We start from the raw sequence: 17,608 nt of genomic DNA, 5'->3' as shown, positions 1-17,608 counted from the left end.
TAGTGAATTCAACTCTAGCTATCATTCAGTATGTTAAATAGAAATTGATTGTTTCTAATATTTTTCTAAAAATACATCTTATTAATCTCATTAGATCTTTTAAATGTTAGATCGAGCATCATAAATACCAGATATTATAATTGCAAAACTTAAAAATACAAACGTATTGCAATATTTTCCTCTATGTAGATATTTATACACACATATCATAGAAGCATAATTTGCTGAACTTACATTGGAAATATACATAAAGATCACAAATTTTACCCATATAAAATTATTTTCATAATAATGGAATAGTTTGACAAAATCTAACTTATATGATATACCACCCTAAAGTTATCTACATATAGTTATGAAAAAATACATTTATGCTTTGGCTTTTTTGGAAGGAATAACTGAGGTTAACTATTCAGTACAAATAGGTCATAGGAAATATCATACCTCAGCATCATACTCCCACAGCTGATTTCCTCTCATGTGGTGGCATTTTAACATGATTACAGGCCCACTGAGTCTGGATACATCCAGGCACAAGTCATCAGTTCGGATTTCTTTGTCAGCAGTATAAGAAAACACCTGAAAGGAGAAAACTGAGCTAATAAAATAATACTGGGTTTACAAAGCACACTGTTTAGCAGAGGTGTCTCTGGAAATTTCCATATCCTAGCAGGTTTCAAATCCTCTCTGTTTATCTTGCAAAAGCTGCATCATCTTGCTGTCATTTGTTTAGCATCCAAATACAAGAACATGATCTCCCATAGAAGACTATAGAGAAGCTTTGATTTAACAAACCCCATCATCAAATGCTTATATGCTGACCTTGCTTTCCTATGTGACAGGAGCTTTATGAAGCACACATATGCTAATATTGAAGTCTGTAGATAGAGGAGCTCCCCTAACAACTGTCCTCTCTCCTTATCACCAATTCTCTACATTTAAACAATCATTTATTTAGCAGGTTAAGGGCATCTTGTAATTTTTACTATGTCTTCAGCAGACTTATAACTGTAGGATATTTGTCTTCTCAAGGTCTCAGTACCCTTACATGTACTATAATTCTCCTTTGTCTATGATTTTAGCTAATCTTGACAAAACAATTATTTTCAAAATACACAGGAAATTCCAACACAGATTACAGAAATTCTACCTGAAATTACAAATTTTATAGTTTTGTGTTAATGGCAATAAAATGTCATTTAAAACATTTAATGTTTCACGAGGGTTATTATGGAATAATTGTAAAATTAGTTTTCTTCTTTTGTCTATGATCAGCATACTCCATTATTCTGTGGGTTCTTCTCAATTTAGATGTCAGATGCAGAAAGGTCAACTCAGAGGTTTTGGTTTTCTAAGAATTCTGAGGCAATGAATTCTGTAAGAAACAAAACAATTTGGAGCTCTAAACTATAGGCTAAACAGTTAATCCTTAAAAAGACTGTATAGCTGGAGAATATAACTGATGGTGGAGCATTTAACTAACATGAGTGGGGTCTAAACTTAAGTCATAGTGCCCACAAAAAAATCTGGGAATAATTAAGTTGTAGAGATGAGAGAGTTGAGAGGGCTTGAATGAAACTGAGGACATATGGAATTCCATCGCAGAAACCCATTACCTTGTAGGTTAATTTTTAAAACTAAAATAAAATAATTTGAATTGCATTCATGGCTACCTGAAACCATGGGATATTTGAAAAGGATGATGTGAAGCATAGGTTACCTCCTTATGAGTTGTACCTCAGGAAAGCCTCCACAAAAATGAAGAATATTGTTGTTGCTCTTTGCTGCCCATCAGAATTTGATGATAAGATTCTATTGCTGAAGATGCTCCATAGTTTGATTGCAAAACACAAAGAAATCAAGCTGGAACTCAGTGAAAAATTCCCTTCCTGTTGGTTATGTTTCATAGTTCTGGATGGTACCATGCAGGATGCTGATAGAGATGTCAATCAATAGACTTACTCTGCAATGGACCCTGAAGTCTACAATATTGACCAAAAGGCAGGATATGCACATCTGTACAATAGTCTCATGATTCTTATGGACAACCCATAATTTTCTTTGGGGATTTGAGATACATTCTACAGATGAAGTCAAATCTGGTTCATAACACTCAGAAGGTCACTGGCCCTAAGGAGGAAACCATGAATGTTGTACATATTTATTTTTATACTTATAGATTATGTTCGTGTCCTTAGCCAGAGAAGCATCTTGTACAGTAGGCATCGGGTAATGAAGAAGCTCATGATTAGTAAATGATCAGAGAATATGTGACTATTATCAATCTAGAAAAACAACTGTAGTCTGCTTCTTCAAAAGACTCAGGGAGCATCACGGAAGAGGAGTTGGAAAGAATGTAAGACATGGGTTATGACTACATGATGTAAGCACTGTATTATTAATATGAAATGGTTATTTCATTCATAAACTCAAGAAAGATATGGTTACATACACAAATTACGCACAAAATTAAGTCCGTCAATTTTTCAGAATGATTGTTGTGAGGATCAATTAGACCCCATAGCTATTTGTAGCTCATGTTCATTGGAGGAGTGTCAATTTTCTTCAGTAGTATAGTCACTGGCAAATTGGCCTTGATGTAGCAATAACCTAACATTAATGCATATACAAACAATTCTTACTTAATTCCAGTGTTTTATAATTAAAAAAAATAACTGAAAGAAGGGGAGTGTGTTGGATTAAACAATGGTTCTAGAAAAATATGAAGTAGATAACCTAGGAAAGCTGAATAAGAGGAAAAAATGATCAAAATAGTTTATAAACCTATGTAAAATTACAACTCCTTTTTGATCACTTAAATGTTTAAAATTATTTAAAAAGGTAAAACAGTTGCTGTATATAACAAAAAATAACTTAGAGTGTGAAAAATTTTCAAGGTTTATGATGGATCTAAAACCCTCTTACATCTACCCATGGAAAAAATTTTATAATGCTAATATATTCTACATAAAATATAAATATTTGAAAAGTATGATATTAATCTAATTTTATGTATTTTAGATTGTACATAAAACCTCTTTTGTACAATCTTATGTTCTTACGTGCTTATGAAAAATAATAAGTAGCTAGAGAAACAGGAAAAGCAAAATAACACAGAAAAGTATATTATTCTCAGAAAATAGTAACTATGAAAATTTATGAATCTACAGAAAGCAAAGTGTTGGAGAAATTTATTTTACTCATTATCACACTAGGTCAGTATTAGGAAATATTCTGTAAAGCTGACATTTCTTCGCTGCAGTGCTATTGTAAATGCAGTTTCTAGAACATCTGAACTCAGGGGAGAAGGAGATATAGAGATCAGTAGAACACAGGTGCTATGAAACAAAAAGGGAGAAAATTGAGTTCTTTAGCTAGTGATGAATGATGGGAGTGAAATAAGAGGAAGGGAGAGGAAAGAAAATTAACTAGCACTAAGGATGCTTGAAAAATGCAAGAAGCATATTATATAATAAGCATTACTTAAACACACACAAAGAGAGACAGACAGAGACAGAGACAGAGCGATAGACAGAAAAGAGAGTTGCACCACATGGCTCCCTTCAAGAGCCATAGACTATCTAAGGAAAATCCCAGAGCCAGGCATGGGAAATCTCTTCCTGTTTGTTACTCAAAATTGTCCAAAAGACTCCCAAAATAATATAAGCCATTGCTCTTGACTTTGGTTGCTTTCCAGAACTTGAGGTATGAGCCTAGTTCCAGTCAGCATTCTCTAAAGCAATGATTTTCAAACTTCCTATTTCTATGACACTTTAATATAGCTGCCCATGTTGTAGTGACATTAAAAATATACCATAAAAACAGTAAATTATTTTTGTTGCTATTTTCAACTGTAATTATTGCTATTTTTATGAATCATAATGTAAATATCTATGTTTTCTGATGGCCATAGGTGACATGCAAAGGGGTTATTCAACCACCAAAGGGGTCACAAAGCACACGTTAAGAACCACTGTTCTAGAAGTCCAGAATTGATAAAATGAATCTGTATGTCTATTCTATATCTATACCTCTGTCTCTCTCCCCATAAATATTATTTTAATACTATATAAAAGTACTCCCTAGGTACAGATATAGATGATATAGATAGAAGTGTAGATATGGATAAAGTTGTTATAGATATAAATATAGATTTATAAAGGAAATTTATTAGAATAGCTTACAGACTGTGGTCCAGGTAATCCAACAACTGCTATCTACAAATGGAATGTTCAAGAACTGTTTGGTTTGCAATGTCTCAGTTGATCTTCAGGTTGTGCTGTAGTCCTGAAGAAGTCGGCTCTAGTGCCAGTGAAGGATGGACTTGCCAGTGAGAATAATTAGGCAGAGAAGCAAACATCCTTCTTCCTTATGCTTTATATAGACACTACCAGAAACTGTTTCAGAAGAAAGGCCAGTCTTCTCACATCAAAAGGACTGGACTAAAGGTGCACCAAAGAATCTGGATTAAAAGTGAATCTTGCTAATTTAAAGAATTTTAATTTTCTCAAAAGTGGCCCAACAACACGAGCTTTAGTTAAATCCAGATGTTGTCACTTTGACAACCAAAAACAGTCGTAAAATATATTCCTTGAAACCTGCATCAATCACCTCTTCTAACAATCACCTTCTTTCTTAGGCTGTTGGCTTAAGAGCATTGGAAACCCAAGTGTCCAGGGGGAATGTCTGAGCTTCTAGTTCAAAGGAATGCTTGTTATATTTCCAATCTGGAGTGCTCCCCCTCTGGAGTAAAATATTTAAAACCAGTATTACCCTGTCCCATAAACAAGAGACATTTTTCCCTAGTGGATCAGTACATATAATTATGAGTGTAGCTGGTTCTCTTTTTTTCCCCTTTGGTTTATGGACCTGTGAATCCTGGCTATGAGAGAAACCATAGCACATATCGGGTGCTAAATCAAAGCATATACCACCTTCTAGAGAACCTTGCCCCATCCTCCTAGACTGCTGCCATCTAATTGGTGCTATAGCCTTGTCTCAAAAGGCTATCTTTCTATCAGGCCAGAGGCTTCAGGATAATGGGGAACATGGAAGAATAGTAAATTATGTGATCATGGGCCTACTGCTGCACTTCTTTGGTTGTAAAGTTAGTTCCTTAGTTAGAAGGAATATCATGATGGTAAAGTATCCATAAGTAGTAGTTATGTTTAGAAAATGCAAAGGCATAACCAAAATAAATATGTATTTCAATAAGGACAAATCATTTTCCTTTTCAGAGAGGGAGTGGTTCAAAGTAGTCAGCAAACCACCAGGTCATTAACTTGTTACCCTGTGCAAAGTGTCATATCTAGGGCTCAGAATTGGTTTCTGCTCTTGCCAGATATGGCACCAGCCCGCAGAAACTGTACCCATATCAGCCTTAGCGAGTGGAAGTCCATGTTGTTGAGCCCATGCATAACATCTATCTGCCACCATAGCCACATTGTTCATGGGCCCATTGGATAATGAGAAGAATAGCTGAAGAGACAGCCTGACTGTCAACAGAATGGATCATCCTATGCACTTGATTATTGAGCTGTTCCTCTGCTGAAGTCATGTTTTGATTAGCATTTTCATGGGATACAAGTATCTTTACATCCTTTGTCCATTTGAAGACAACTATTCATATAATTCATCTCCCGATGGTTTTCTCCCCAATTTTCCAATCAGGCTCTTTCTATGTCTCTGGTCATCCAGACAATCCACTGACATGGATCAATTAACATGAGCACATATGACCATTTCTCTTTCTAAACAACATGTACTATCATATGTACTACCCAATGTTCTACCCTATTGGATCTTTCTATTCACTGGTGACTTTCTGAGTTGTCTCAGGGTTTAATGTTGCTCTCTGCTTCTGGGTGGTATTTGTATAACATGTAGAGTCGTCTGTAAACCAAACATGTTTTCTCTTCCTCAGTCAATCCATCATAGGATGTACTGTATATAGCTATAAGTACATACTTGAGAGTAGATGGAATTGTGATGCATGTAGATCCAATAGGGAAGATATTTTTCATGTAACCAGTTTGAGCCTTCAGTACTTGCTTGGGCCCAGTCATGCATATACCACTTCCATTTGAAAATGGATTGTTGCTGTGTATACTGTATAGTGTGATGGCTTAGCTAGAACATTCAGTCTCCACTATGGTCAAATAACAGGACAAAAGTTGCATTTCAAAGGGATAATAGTTGTTTGCAGATGATAGTCAACCAAATTCCAAGATATTCCTAAATACATGTACCTGAAGCAACACTCAATGGGATGTTCTCTCTCTCTCTCTCTCTCTCTCTCTCTCTCTCTCTCTCTCTCTCTCTCTCTCTCTGTGTGTGTGTGTGTGTGTACATATGTGCATATGTATGTAACCAAAACAACTGTAGATGAGATCATAAATTGGAGAGGCTGTTTTGTGATAGCATAGAAATTAGATGAAAGAGAGAAATGGGTAGAAATGAGAAAAACATATGCTTTTCTTTTATGAATTTAAAAATAATAAATAAAACAAGATTAATTAGCTTCAGCCCTTATAAATAATCTCATTTTTAGGATCAATTATTTTAGAATTCTTGGCTTATTGTGGTAAAAATCCTTGGCATATTAGTCCACATATGTAATAAATTTTTTGATTTGGAGATTATAGGGTTTCCTTCATATCTATCTTGTATTGATCCACAAGTGTCATTCTGTGCTTTTTTGAAGTATCACTGATAGTAAGAGACCAATGAAACTTACCTTGGGTGTGATAAAGTAAATATTTGAAAATACCTGCTGAGTTATGCTACACAGCATGCATTTAGTAGTGAGTATTTAGCACCATCCCAGTCTTGGAGCAATTTGTGAGGATTTGGATGCATATGTGCATTACTACATCAATAATGTACCTAGAGTCTAGGGTTTACAGAGACTTCTCCATGCCTATGCATGACTCCTGCTCAAAAGTCCAAAGGAAAGGTGCTCATTTTCAAAGATAGACTTTCCTGACCACTTCTCATTCTACACTCGAAACATGCTTATGACTTATGACACAACCTTGAATCTCCTGCTGAATTTCCTACAAAGCCATAGTCTCCTTTGGCTATTGATTGTCAGGTATCTCAAGAGTCCATCATTGCTTTCAGTTGTTATTTAGAGTTTCCAATTCTGAACCTACACATTTTGTGACAGAAAGGTTAATATATTGAACCACATTGTAAGACACACTATCTCCAACCTACATAACAACAAAATGCTTTAACTTTTCCTATCACACATGTTGGTAAGATATACCTTCTTTAGTGAAATTGTATCATACACTCTTACATACACACACACCCACACACATGACAACTTCCTCTTTTTCTAATTGCCAAACAAATGTTTTTACCAGTAATAATCAGTATAATCAGTACTTATTAAAACTAGAGCTAAATATTGAAACTGCTGATTTAGCATATTTCCTGTTTTCCATTGCCTGAAGTGAGTTTAATAGAGATTGAGCTAAAGTTTATTCATTTTAACTAAACTAAGATAAAAAGGAGTGAATTATCTGTGTGCTCTTTTTCTCCCATCAGTCAGGATCAAATAAGAAGAACTAAATAGTAATAAAATCTCTATGTATATAAGGAACTCCATATTCAATTCCTCATATACACTACACTCTTTTTTATAAACTGCATCTTTATTTTGCATACTTTTGATTTCAGAACAAAATAAAACAAACAAACAAACAAACAAACAAAAACCCTGCTATTCTGTGGGAGGGGATCTTCCTGTCTTAAGGCACAAGGACAGGATAGAAGAGATTCTTGTAGACATGAGCAGAGAGCCAGGTGGGTCAGGGCCAGTTAAGGCTGTTAGGGGAGCCACAGGGATATTATACAGAGGGCAGGGGCTTCCCAGGAGCTTTTAGTCCACTTCTTCCATGCGAGAGGCATCCTCATCACCCTCCAGTGGGGGATCTCATCAGGAACAGCAGCACTGGGCTCTTCTGCAGTGACCTCATCTTCATCAATGCCCAGGCCTAGTTTAATCATGTGGTAGATGCGGTTGGAGTGGGTTTGGGGGTCCTCAAGTGAGAAGCCAGAGGAGAGCAGAGCAGTTTCAAACAGCAGCATCACCAGGTCTTTGACAGCTTTGTCGTTTTTGTCTGCCTGAGCCTTCTGCCACAGAGTCTCCACAATGGGGTGGTCAGGGTTGATCTCTAGGTGTTTCTTGGCCATCATGTAGCCCATTGTAGAATTGTCTCACAGTGCCTGAGCCTTTATCATTCGTTCCATGTTGGCTGTCCATCCATAGGTGCTTGTCACAATGCAGCAGTGTAAAGACACAAGCCTATTGGAGATAGTCACTCTTTCAACCTTCTTGTCCAAGATCTCCTTCATGAGTTTGCAGAGATTCTCAAACTTTGCCTTGCTCTCCTCCATTTTCTTTTTCTCTTCCTCATCTTCTGGTAGCTCCAGGCCCTCCTTGGTCACGGAGACCAGGCTCTTGCCATCGAACTCCTTGAGCTGCTGCACTCAGTACTCTCAATGGGCTCAGTCATGTACACCACCTCAAAGCTCTGTTTCCACACACGCTCCATGAAGGCAGAGTTGGCCACCTGCTCTTTGCTCTCACCAGTAATATAGTAGATGGACTTCTGTGTCTCCTTCATGCAAGACACATACTCTGACAGGGAAGTCATCTCATCTCCAGACTGAGAGTTATGGTAGTGAAGGAGCTCAGAGAGGTGGCGACGGTTAGTGGAATCCTCATGGATTCCAAGTTTTAAATTCTTGGAGAATGCCTCATAAAATTTCTTGTAGTTCTCTTTGTCTTCAGCCAACTCAGAGAAGAACTCAAGGCACTTCTTCACAATGTTCTTGCAGATGACTTTCAGGATCTTGCTCTGTTGGAGCACTTCTCGGGAGATGTTCAGAGGCAGGTCCTCAGAATCAACCACACCGTGGATGAAGTTGAGGTACTCAGGTATCAGCTCATCACAGCTGTCCATGATGAACACACGATGGACATATAATTTGATGTTGTTCTTCTTCTTGTTGTTCTCAAAGAGGTCAAAGGGAGCTCGCTGGGGAATGAAGAGCAATGCCCTGAATTCCAACTGCCCTTCTACAGAGAAGTGCTTGACTGCCAAGTGGTTTTCCCAGTCATTGATGAGGCTCTTATAGAATTCACCATATTCCTCTTGAGTGATGTCATCAGGATTTCTGGTCCAGTTGGGCTTCGACTTATTCAGCTCTTTCTGGTCAATGTACTTCTCCTTGATCTTCTTTGTTTTCTTTTTCTTATCTTTGCTGCTCTCATCCTCCTTGTCAGATCCCACATCCTCAATCTTAGGCTTCTCCTCATTCTCCTTATCTTCCTCCTCCTTCTCCCCTTTCTCTTCCTCTGCCTCATCATCACTGATCTCCTTCTCTCGTTCTTTCTCCAAGTAGAGGGTGATGGGATAGCCTATGAACTGTGAGTGTTTCTTCAACACTTCCTTGACCCTCCTCTCCTCTAAGTACTCTGTCTCATCTTCTTTGAGGTGAAGGATCACTTTGGTACCCCAGCCAATGGGCTCACTGTGGTCTGCGCAGATGATGAAGGATCCACCAGCAGAAGACTCCAAGCCATACTGCTCATCACCGTTGTGCTTCGTGATCACAACCACTTTCTCTGCCACCAGGTAGGCAGAGTAGAAGCCAACAACAAACTGCCCAATTATGGAGATGTCTGCACCATCCTGGAGAGCCTCCATGAACGCCTTTGTACCAGACTTAGCAATGGTTCCCAAGTTATTTATGAGGTCAGCCTTGGTCATGCCAATGCCTGTGTCCACCAAAGTCAGCGTGCGCTCCTGAGGATTGGGGATGATGTCAATCTTCAGCTCTTTCCCGCTGTCCAACTTGGAAGGGTCAGTCAGGCTCTCACATCGAATCTTGTCCAGGGCATCAGAAGCATTAGAGATCAACTCCTGGAGGAAAATCTCTTTGTTTGAGTAGAAAGTGTTCATGATGAGGGACATCAGCTTGGCAATTTCTGCCTGAAAGGCAAAGGTCTCCATCTCTTCCTCTCCATGGTGCACTTCCTCAGGCATCTTGACCAAAAAGCCGAGTAGTAGTAGAGAGCAGGGTGGGCCCGGACCACGTCCAACTCGCATGGCAAGCCTAGGCTGCGCTGGGGTGACTCAAGAGCTACACTACATTCTTAAATTTACTGTTTTTTTTATTGTACAAATGGTTTTACATTTTTATCAGAATATATCAATTTATGGAAATGAAAAATATAAAAATTCAAATCTTTAAATGAAAGTATACTTTATTCAATACATGTATGCAGTTAAAAGTCAGCTTACAGCACCTTTTTATCTCAGCATACATATTGAAAGAATATATTCTGGTCTACTCTCAGGGGAAATCTATACTATGAATAACAAAATAATAATAATAATAATAACAATAATAATAATAATAATAATAATAAAAGTTTATTTGTTATGGTTTGATAACCTAGAGTTTGGAATGTGTTGGTTAGTAATTTTAAACTAAACTCTGAATGTGATGTGGTATCAAATTTTATCCTCATTTTAAAATCGACTTTGCTTCAGGTTTCCCAACTGAGGTTGGAGGGACGTTAAATTACCCTGGACACACTTAAACTCACCACTGCTTCTGCCTACTCTCAATTCTTACTGAGACAGTCGATATTCTTACTCAAACTTTCTCATTGTAACTCCTTTCTCTTTTCTAGTCTGGGAGAATCAAAGCTCCCTGCTCAGGGATCATTTGTAGCTAAAAGGCATCCCATTCTGGATCATATCTTCCCATGAGACTAACAAGGAAGCCAATGAATATTTTAAGTGCCAAAAAGCTCTGGGAAATGATGACCACAGGCAGAAGAGTTCATATTCCTCATTTCAGTTGATACAGATCAACATCATCAGATGTGAGTCAGGTCACAGATTGCTACACTTGTCAAGTTCCAGAAACACACAGCTTCTCTCTGAATGATGTCCTATGTAATCTTAATGGCCTTGTTTATGAAGAATATAGCTAAGTCTTCTACGTTGGTGTGGTTTCATGGTGCTGCATGGTGTCCACACCTAAAAGATTCCTAATCATCAGTTCTTTAGGGGGAGAGCAATTGCCCCCTTTATAGAAAATAATATAGTTTCATCCACATTCTTATCTCATGATTGGTACTGGACTGTATCATCTAAAATAACATGCGACCTTAATATCATGTTCTTTAGATATAATCTCTTTTTAGGAATGCTATTAAACTTGTAATTTATGATTAAGGTAAGGGTCCTTTATCGAAAATGACTGGTGTCTGTAATGACACAGACAGAAGGAGACTTGAGAGGCTGATGCACAGCCCGGAGTGACTGTTTTATTGAATGTTTCCCTGTGGTCATAAATAGATGCCATGTCATACTTTGTTTCTGTATCCATGGCAACCAGAGCAGAACGGTAAAGTAGTAAGCAGGTATATGTCATTAGCAATGCAGCTATTATTCTTTCTAGAAAAGGTCTAAAGATCCTTGCCTAGGATTCTAGCTGTTACATCCTCTCCCAGCTGTCAGTAAACTCAGAGATGCTGGGGGATATATGAACTGAAGGGTTGATTGAAAGTGATGAGTCTTCTAGGAGACCACCATCTATAATGAAGCGGAACTTTCTGGTGAAACGGTTGTTTGGAGATCACCCTTGATCTGTCTTATTATTATCTCTTGCCTGTGTTCTGTAAAAATATCCTCCAAAACTAGCTGATGTCACCAAGTTGGATTTTTCAGTCACACTATGGTTTGCGATTAGTGCCCTCTAGGCTGATTGGGCATTTGTTTGCATCGGCCATTATTTGCAAACCACAGAACACCCACGACTGAAGCTACTGCAGATGGATAATGATTTTCCTCTACATTTCCTCTGGGTTTTTGAGGAAAGAGGCATTTCTGATATTTTGACTTCAGCCTTCAGCCTTCAAAATAACAATATTGTATTGTTTTAAGACAGAGTGTGTTGTGCCAATCTGTTATAGTAGCTAAGAAAACTAGCAGATCTTATGTTCCTGGTGTGAACCAAGGAATCTTAAAGGCACAGAATCAATTTTCCAAACTGTGCTTCAATATTTTATATAAGAACATGAGTTTATTCATCTATCTACCAACCCCACCCATCCCTCTATGTATGTATGTATGTATGTATGTATGTATGTATGTATGTATGTATCCATCCATTCATTCATCCTCTAAGTCCTTTTACATACACCATTGGTTCTCAAACTGTGGGTCATTATAACCTTGGCAAATCTTTCTCTCCAAAATTATTTTCATTATGTTCAGAATACAGTAATGAAAACAACAAAAAATATGGATGGGTATCACTACATAAGGAACTTAAAGGTTCACAGCATTAGAAAGGTTGAGAACTACCATAATAGACAAATACTTTATGGCTGAGCTAATACCTATTAAGAGGCATAAGATTTAGACTTTAAGTGAGTTCAATCTTAGTGTCTTTAGTATAAATAGTTAACAGTTGATAGTTATATTTTATCAAAATATAATATCATTCATCTTCTTCATCATGTTTAGATGCAACTGCCAAAGGTAGTTTCTTCTTTACTATGACTAGATACAGTAACTGACATTAGGATATTTTGTTGATATGGGATGAACTCCTGTCCCTGAAGTAATTTCCTTAAAAGCATAAACTACATACAGTATGGAAGTTTTTTTCAACCTCAATTTCTTTCAATGTAGGGATAATTATTTCAGAGGAGGTAAGCATTTTTTCTTATTTCATACAAAAATTTCATTTGCTCTCATTTTAATGAGTTATAAGAATCTGTTCTTCATGGTCTTCATTATCTTAATTCTTTTATATAAGAGGATGATATTTGAAATTACATCTTCAAAATTGTCATATATACCAGTGAAGTACACACATATACATACACACAGATATATACACACACACGTGTGTGTTTAGAAAACATTATACAAATATTACAAAATTAATATACAATGTATAAATATATATAAACGTGTGTGTGCCTGTGTGTCTCTCTGTGTGTGTATGTGTAGTCTTTTTCCTTTTCTCTTAAATCTTTAGGCTAAGCAGCTGAAGTGAAGCTTGGTTCTAACAGCACAAGCTGCAAAGGCTAGGGATTTGTATATATCCTGCTTAATGTCTTCAAGAAACTGCTTGGGAGCTGGGCGCCATCTGCTGGTTTTGTATTGTCACAAAGTTTTTTTTTTTTAATATTTTTATTATTTTTAGAGGAATATCAGACATGATACATAGGAATTAGTTTTATTACACAAGTTGTGATTTCCTTTTATTTATGTTCTATTTTATAAATTATTTTTCTTTCATTCATTGGAATTGTATTTACTATAACATGTCTCAGCTTAAAGGTTTTCCATATATCGTATGTCAATTGCTTCACTCTCTAAATGAAAAACACTGATACACAAATATTACAAAATTAAAATACACTAATGCCACCATTAGCTTCCTGTGGCAATAAAGATAAAACACTCATGTTTGTAAAAAATATAGGAATATAAAAAATGTAAAAACTGTTTACCAACAAAAATTAAGCTTTTAACAAGATACAATTTATTTCTTAAAACATTTTATTTGTCTATGTCTTTCTCTGTAATTTTGACACCTTTCTTGGTAATTTTGTCTATTTTGAAATAGGCAAAGATGGATTGGAACTCCTCAGTAATGCTGTCCAGTAGAGGTTTCCTCAGGTGATACCTTTTCCTGATCTTTAATTAATTCAGGGTTCATGTACAGACGGTTACCCAAGTTTTTTGTGTAGAGGAGAATATATTGTATTTGGCTTCCAACTGTGATCCTTTAGAAGGCCTTACACACTAAGATAATACCTGCAGTGCATTACAACTTTAATATTATGGAATTATATCACTAAAACCAGGTTTGGGTGTGGCTCTGTCTGTAAGATGCTTGGTGTGTTTAAGGCCCAGTATGTGCATATAAAGCCAATAGTGGTGATGCATATTTGTAACATCATTGTAGAAGAATAGGAGACAGGCAGGTCCCAAGACTGACTAATCTAATAACCTAGATTAATTGGAGAAGCCCAAGTCTCTAGGAAGAGACCCTGTTTCAAAAATCAAGGAGGATAGCTCCTAAAGAATAATTTTCTCTATACTGATACCTAGTATCCAGAAGGTAAGTGTACATGGTCACACAAATGCACATAGACACATGCCCTCCCCTGCATATACACATTGTATGTGCACATATAAAAACAGGATGTGGGTGTGTGCACAAATGCAATGACCTTATCTTATTTTCAACATTACTTGTGAAATTGTAACTGTTTCCCTGCCTAGTGAACTTTATATAATATGATATTCCTTTTTGTATGCCCAGAAAAGTGTGTTATTAGTTCTACCTAATAGGCTATGTACAGGATCATTCCCACTTCATTTTGTGAAGAAGAAAGGATACCAACATTCCTTTATTTTCACCCCCACCCATTGGATCTTTGTGAACATGCTTTACTCGACAGCTAATTTTCAATTATCATTTATGAATACTCTGTTACTGGGAAGAGAGAAATTGGCAAAGGACATAGTTAATAGGACGATCTGTCAACCTACATATTAGGAAAAACATCTTAACTAACCCCACATCTGATAGAAGGCAAATATCCAAAGAACTCAAGAAGCTAACCACCAAAATACCAATCAACCCAATCAAAATAAAAATGAGTTATAGAACTAAACAAAGAATTCACAACAGAGCAATATTGAATGACTGAGAAACACTCAAAGAAATGTCCAAAGTCATTAGTGATCAGGGGATTGCAAATCAAAACAACCCTGAGATTCTACCTTACATCAATCAGAATGGCTAAGATAGAAACCTGGGGTGACAGCACATGTTGGCAAGGATGTGGAGAAAGAGGAACACTCCTCCATTGTGCAAACTGGTACAACCACTCTGGAAATCAATCTGGAGATTCCTCAGAAAATTGGAACTAGATCTACCTGAAGATCCAGCTCTACCATCTTGGGCACATACCCAAAAGATGCCCCACCATGCCACAGGGGTACATGTTCATCTATGTTCATAGTAGACTTATTTGTGATGGCCAGAAACTGGAAACAACCCAGATGTCCCACAGCAGAAGAATGAATACAGAAAATGTGGTTTACTTACTAAGTGGAATACTACTCAGCTATTAAGAATGAGGACATCCTGAGTTTTGCAGGCAAATGGATGGAACTAAATTATTTCATCCTGAGTGAGGTAATTCAGACCCAAAAAGACATGCATGGTATGTACTCACTAATAAGTGGATATTAGCCAAAAAAATGTACAGAATACCCAGATTCAATCCACAGAAATTCCCAGAGATATGGGAACAGTCAGAGGGTGGATTGGGTTTGGGATTAAAATCTGGACTGTAAAAGGATTCAATAAAATTTTTAAAAAGAACTCAAAAAAGGTTGAAAAGCTGAAGAGCCCAAGTGAGGATGGTTCAATACCACTTGGGAGAGAGAAGAGCAATCACAGGAGGGGGAAGGGAGGTACCTGAGTGGGAAAACAGACTAAAATGGGAAGAGGGGAAGGTGATCAGGTATTGGGTGGTGGTGGGGAACAGGACAGAAGCTCTGAGGGCCAGAAGAAAGAATGGAAACAGGCAAACTCAGGAGATAGGAGGTAGGGGGACCCTCCAGAACATACCAGAGACCAGGGATGTAGGAGACACTCAGGACTCAAAGGGAGGGACCCTAGATGAAATGCCCTATGACGGAGAGAGGGAACTAATGCCCTACAATGGTGGAGCCCACCTCCAGCAGAAAGACAGGACATCAAACGAGGGATGGGATTTCCCTCACAGTGAAAAATTCTGACCCATAAAAATCCTGAAAGAACTGCAGGACAAAAATGAAGAAAAGCCTGAGGAAAAGGAGATCCAGCAACAGACCCAATTTGGGATCTAGCTCAAGGGCAGGCCCCAAGGCCTGACACTGTTACTGAGGTTATGGTGTGATCACAAAAAGGGGCCTATCATGACTGCCCTCTGAAAGACCCACCAAGAAGTGAAAGAGTCAGATGCAGATATTTACACCTAAGGAATGGACAGAAGCTGGTGACCCCTGTGGTTGAATTAGGAAAAAGCTGAAAGCTAAGGAGGAGAGACAATCCTATAGGAAGACCGACCGTCTCCACTAATCTGGACCCCTAAATCTCTCAGACACTGAGCCACCAATCTGGCAGCATACACCAGCTGATATGAGGCCCCTAACACAGAGGACTGCTGGGTCTGATTTCAGTCAGAGAAGATGCACCTAACCCTCAAGGGACTAGAGTCCCCAGGGAGTGAGGAAGTCTGGTAGGATATGGGGTGTGGGCGTGTGGGGACATCCTTGTGGAGACTGGGGTGGGGGTCAGAAGAGGTATGGGAATGGTCAGAGGGTGGACTGGGTTGGGGATAAAATCTGGACTGTAAAAAAGATTAAATTAAATTTTCAAAAAATTACATAGTTATGTGGCTTTGAGATCCATTACTTTTCAAGCTGTAAATACAGTAAATCATTTCTTTACTGGAACAAATTGACAGATGCCTTCTGTTTGGGGGCTGTATTCAAGTTCAGATAATAAAATTTGCCTATGTAAGCTCTAATATCAAGAAATACCCGGATAGCAGTAATCATCTCTTGTACATTCAGGCAAAACACTACCTGGTTGTACTCTACCTTAAAATTACCACTAGAAAGCAATGGTTATTGAGTAAAACCTTACTCTTCCATGACGACACCAAGACTGTTTCCCAGTTGGTACTCTTTGGCAACAGAAGAAGGAGCTACTATTCGTCCAATAATTGTTGACTAAACCAGAGTGAAAAACCTCTGTCTTTGAAATCCTTGACTTAACGTTGCAGAAAACAGAACACGAGTATAAGATAATACAAGAGGCCACACATATTAAACCAATAAACAGTAAGACTGATTTTATGTTGCCATCCTAGGTGACTATTAATGTCTCCCATTTTTTACATCCTTATTAACTTGAGTATTTCTTATTTACATTTCGTATATTATTCTTTTTCCCGGTTTCCGGGCCAACATCCCCCAACCCCTCCCCTCCCCTTCTATATGGTTGTTCCCCTCCCCATCCTCCCCCCATTACCGCCCTCCCCCAACAATCTAGCTCACTGGGGGTTCAGTCTTGGCAGGACCAAGGGCTCCCCCTTCCACTGGTGCTCTTACTAGGCTATTCATTGCTACCTATGAGGTTGGAGCCCAGGGTCAGTCCATGTATAGTCTTTGGGTAGTGGCTTAGTCCCTGGAAGCTCTGGTTGCTTGGCATTGTTGTTCATATGGGGTCTTGAGCCCCTTCAAGCTCTTCCAGTCCTTTCTCTGATTCCTTCAACGGGGGTCCCATTCTCAGTTCAGTGGTTTGTTGCTGGCATTCGCCTATGTATTTGCTGTATTCTGGCTGTGTCTCTCAGGAGAGATCTACATCCAGTTCCTGCACTTCTTTGCTTCATCCATCTTATCTAATTGGGTGGCTGTATATATATGGGCCACATGTGGGGCATGCCTCCCATTTTTAATAACATTCTCAATACTTTATTTCCTCTAAATGGTTT

The 17,608-nt window shown here is 38.0% G+C and overlaps 2 protein-coding genes across 2 annotated transcripts in view; both read right to left on the bottom strand.

Annotated features, from left to right (window-relative positions):
* The window catches only part of Galnt13 (polypeptide N-acetylgalactosaminyltransferase 13), a 629,326-nt gene that overhangs the window by 13,796 nt on the left and 597,922 nt on the right, over positions 1-17,608 (bottom strand). The window contains exon 12 of the mRNA XM_032903304.1: positions 445-579. Coding sequence (XP_032759195.1) covers positions 445-579 — 135 coding nt within the window. The remainder of the gene's footprint in view (positions 1-444; positions 580-17,608) is intronic.
* Positions 7,729-10,276, bottom strand: LOC116901414 (heat shock protein HSP 90-beta-like). Its single transcript, XM_032903303.1, is given in 3 exon segments — positions 7,729-7,941; positions 7,944-8,510; positions 8,513-10,276. Coding segments are annotated over 3 exon segments (2,232 nt in total). The 5' UTR covers positions 10,125-10,276; the 3' UTR covers positions 7,729-7,888.

The sequence above is a fragment of the Rattus rattus genome, chromosome 5, assembly GCF_011064425.1.
Source record: "Rattus rattus isolate New Zealand chromosome 5, Rrattus_CSIRO_v1, whole genome shotgun sequence".
NCBI classification, from domain to species: Eukaryota; Metazoa; Chordata; class Mammalia; order Rodentia; family Muridae; genus Rattus; species Rattus rattus.
The sequence above is the reverse complement of the archived record's forward strand: the minus strand, read 5'-3'. Positions and strand labels throughout refer to the sequence as shown.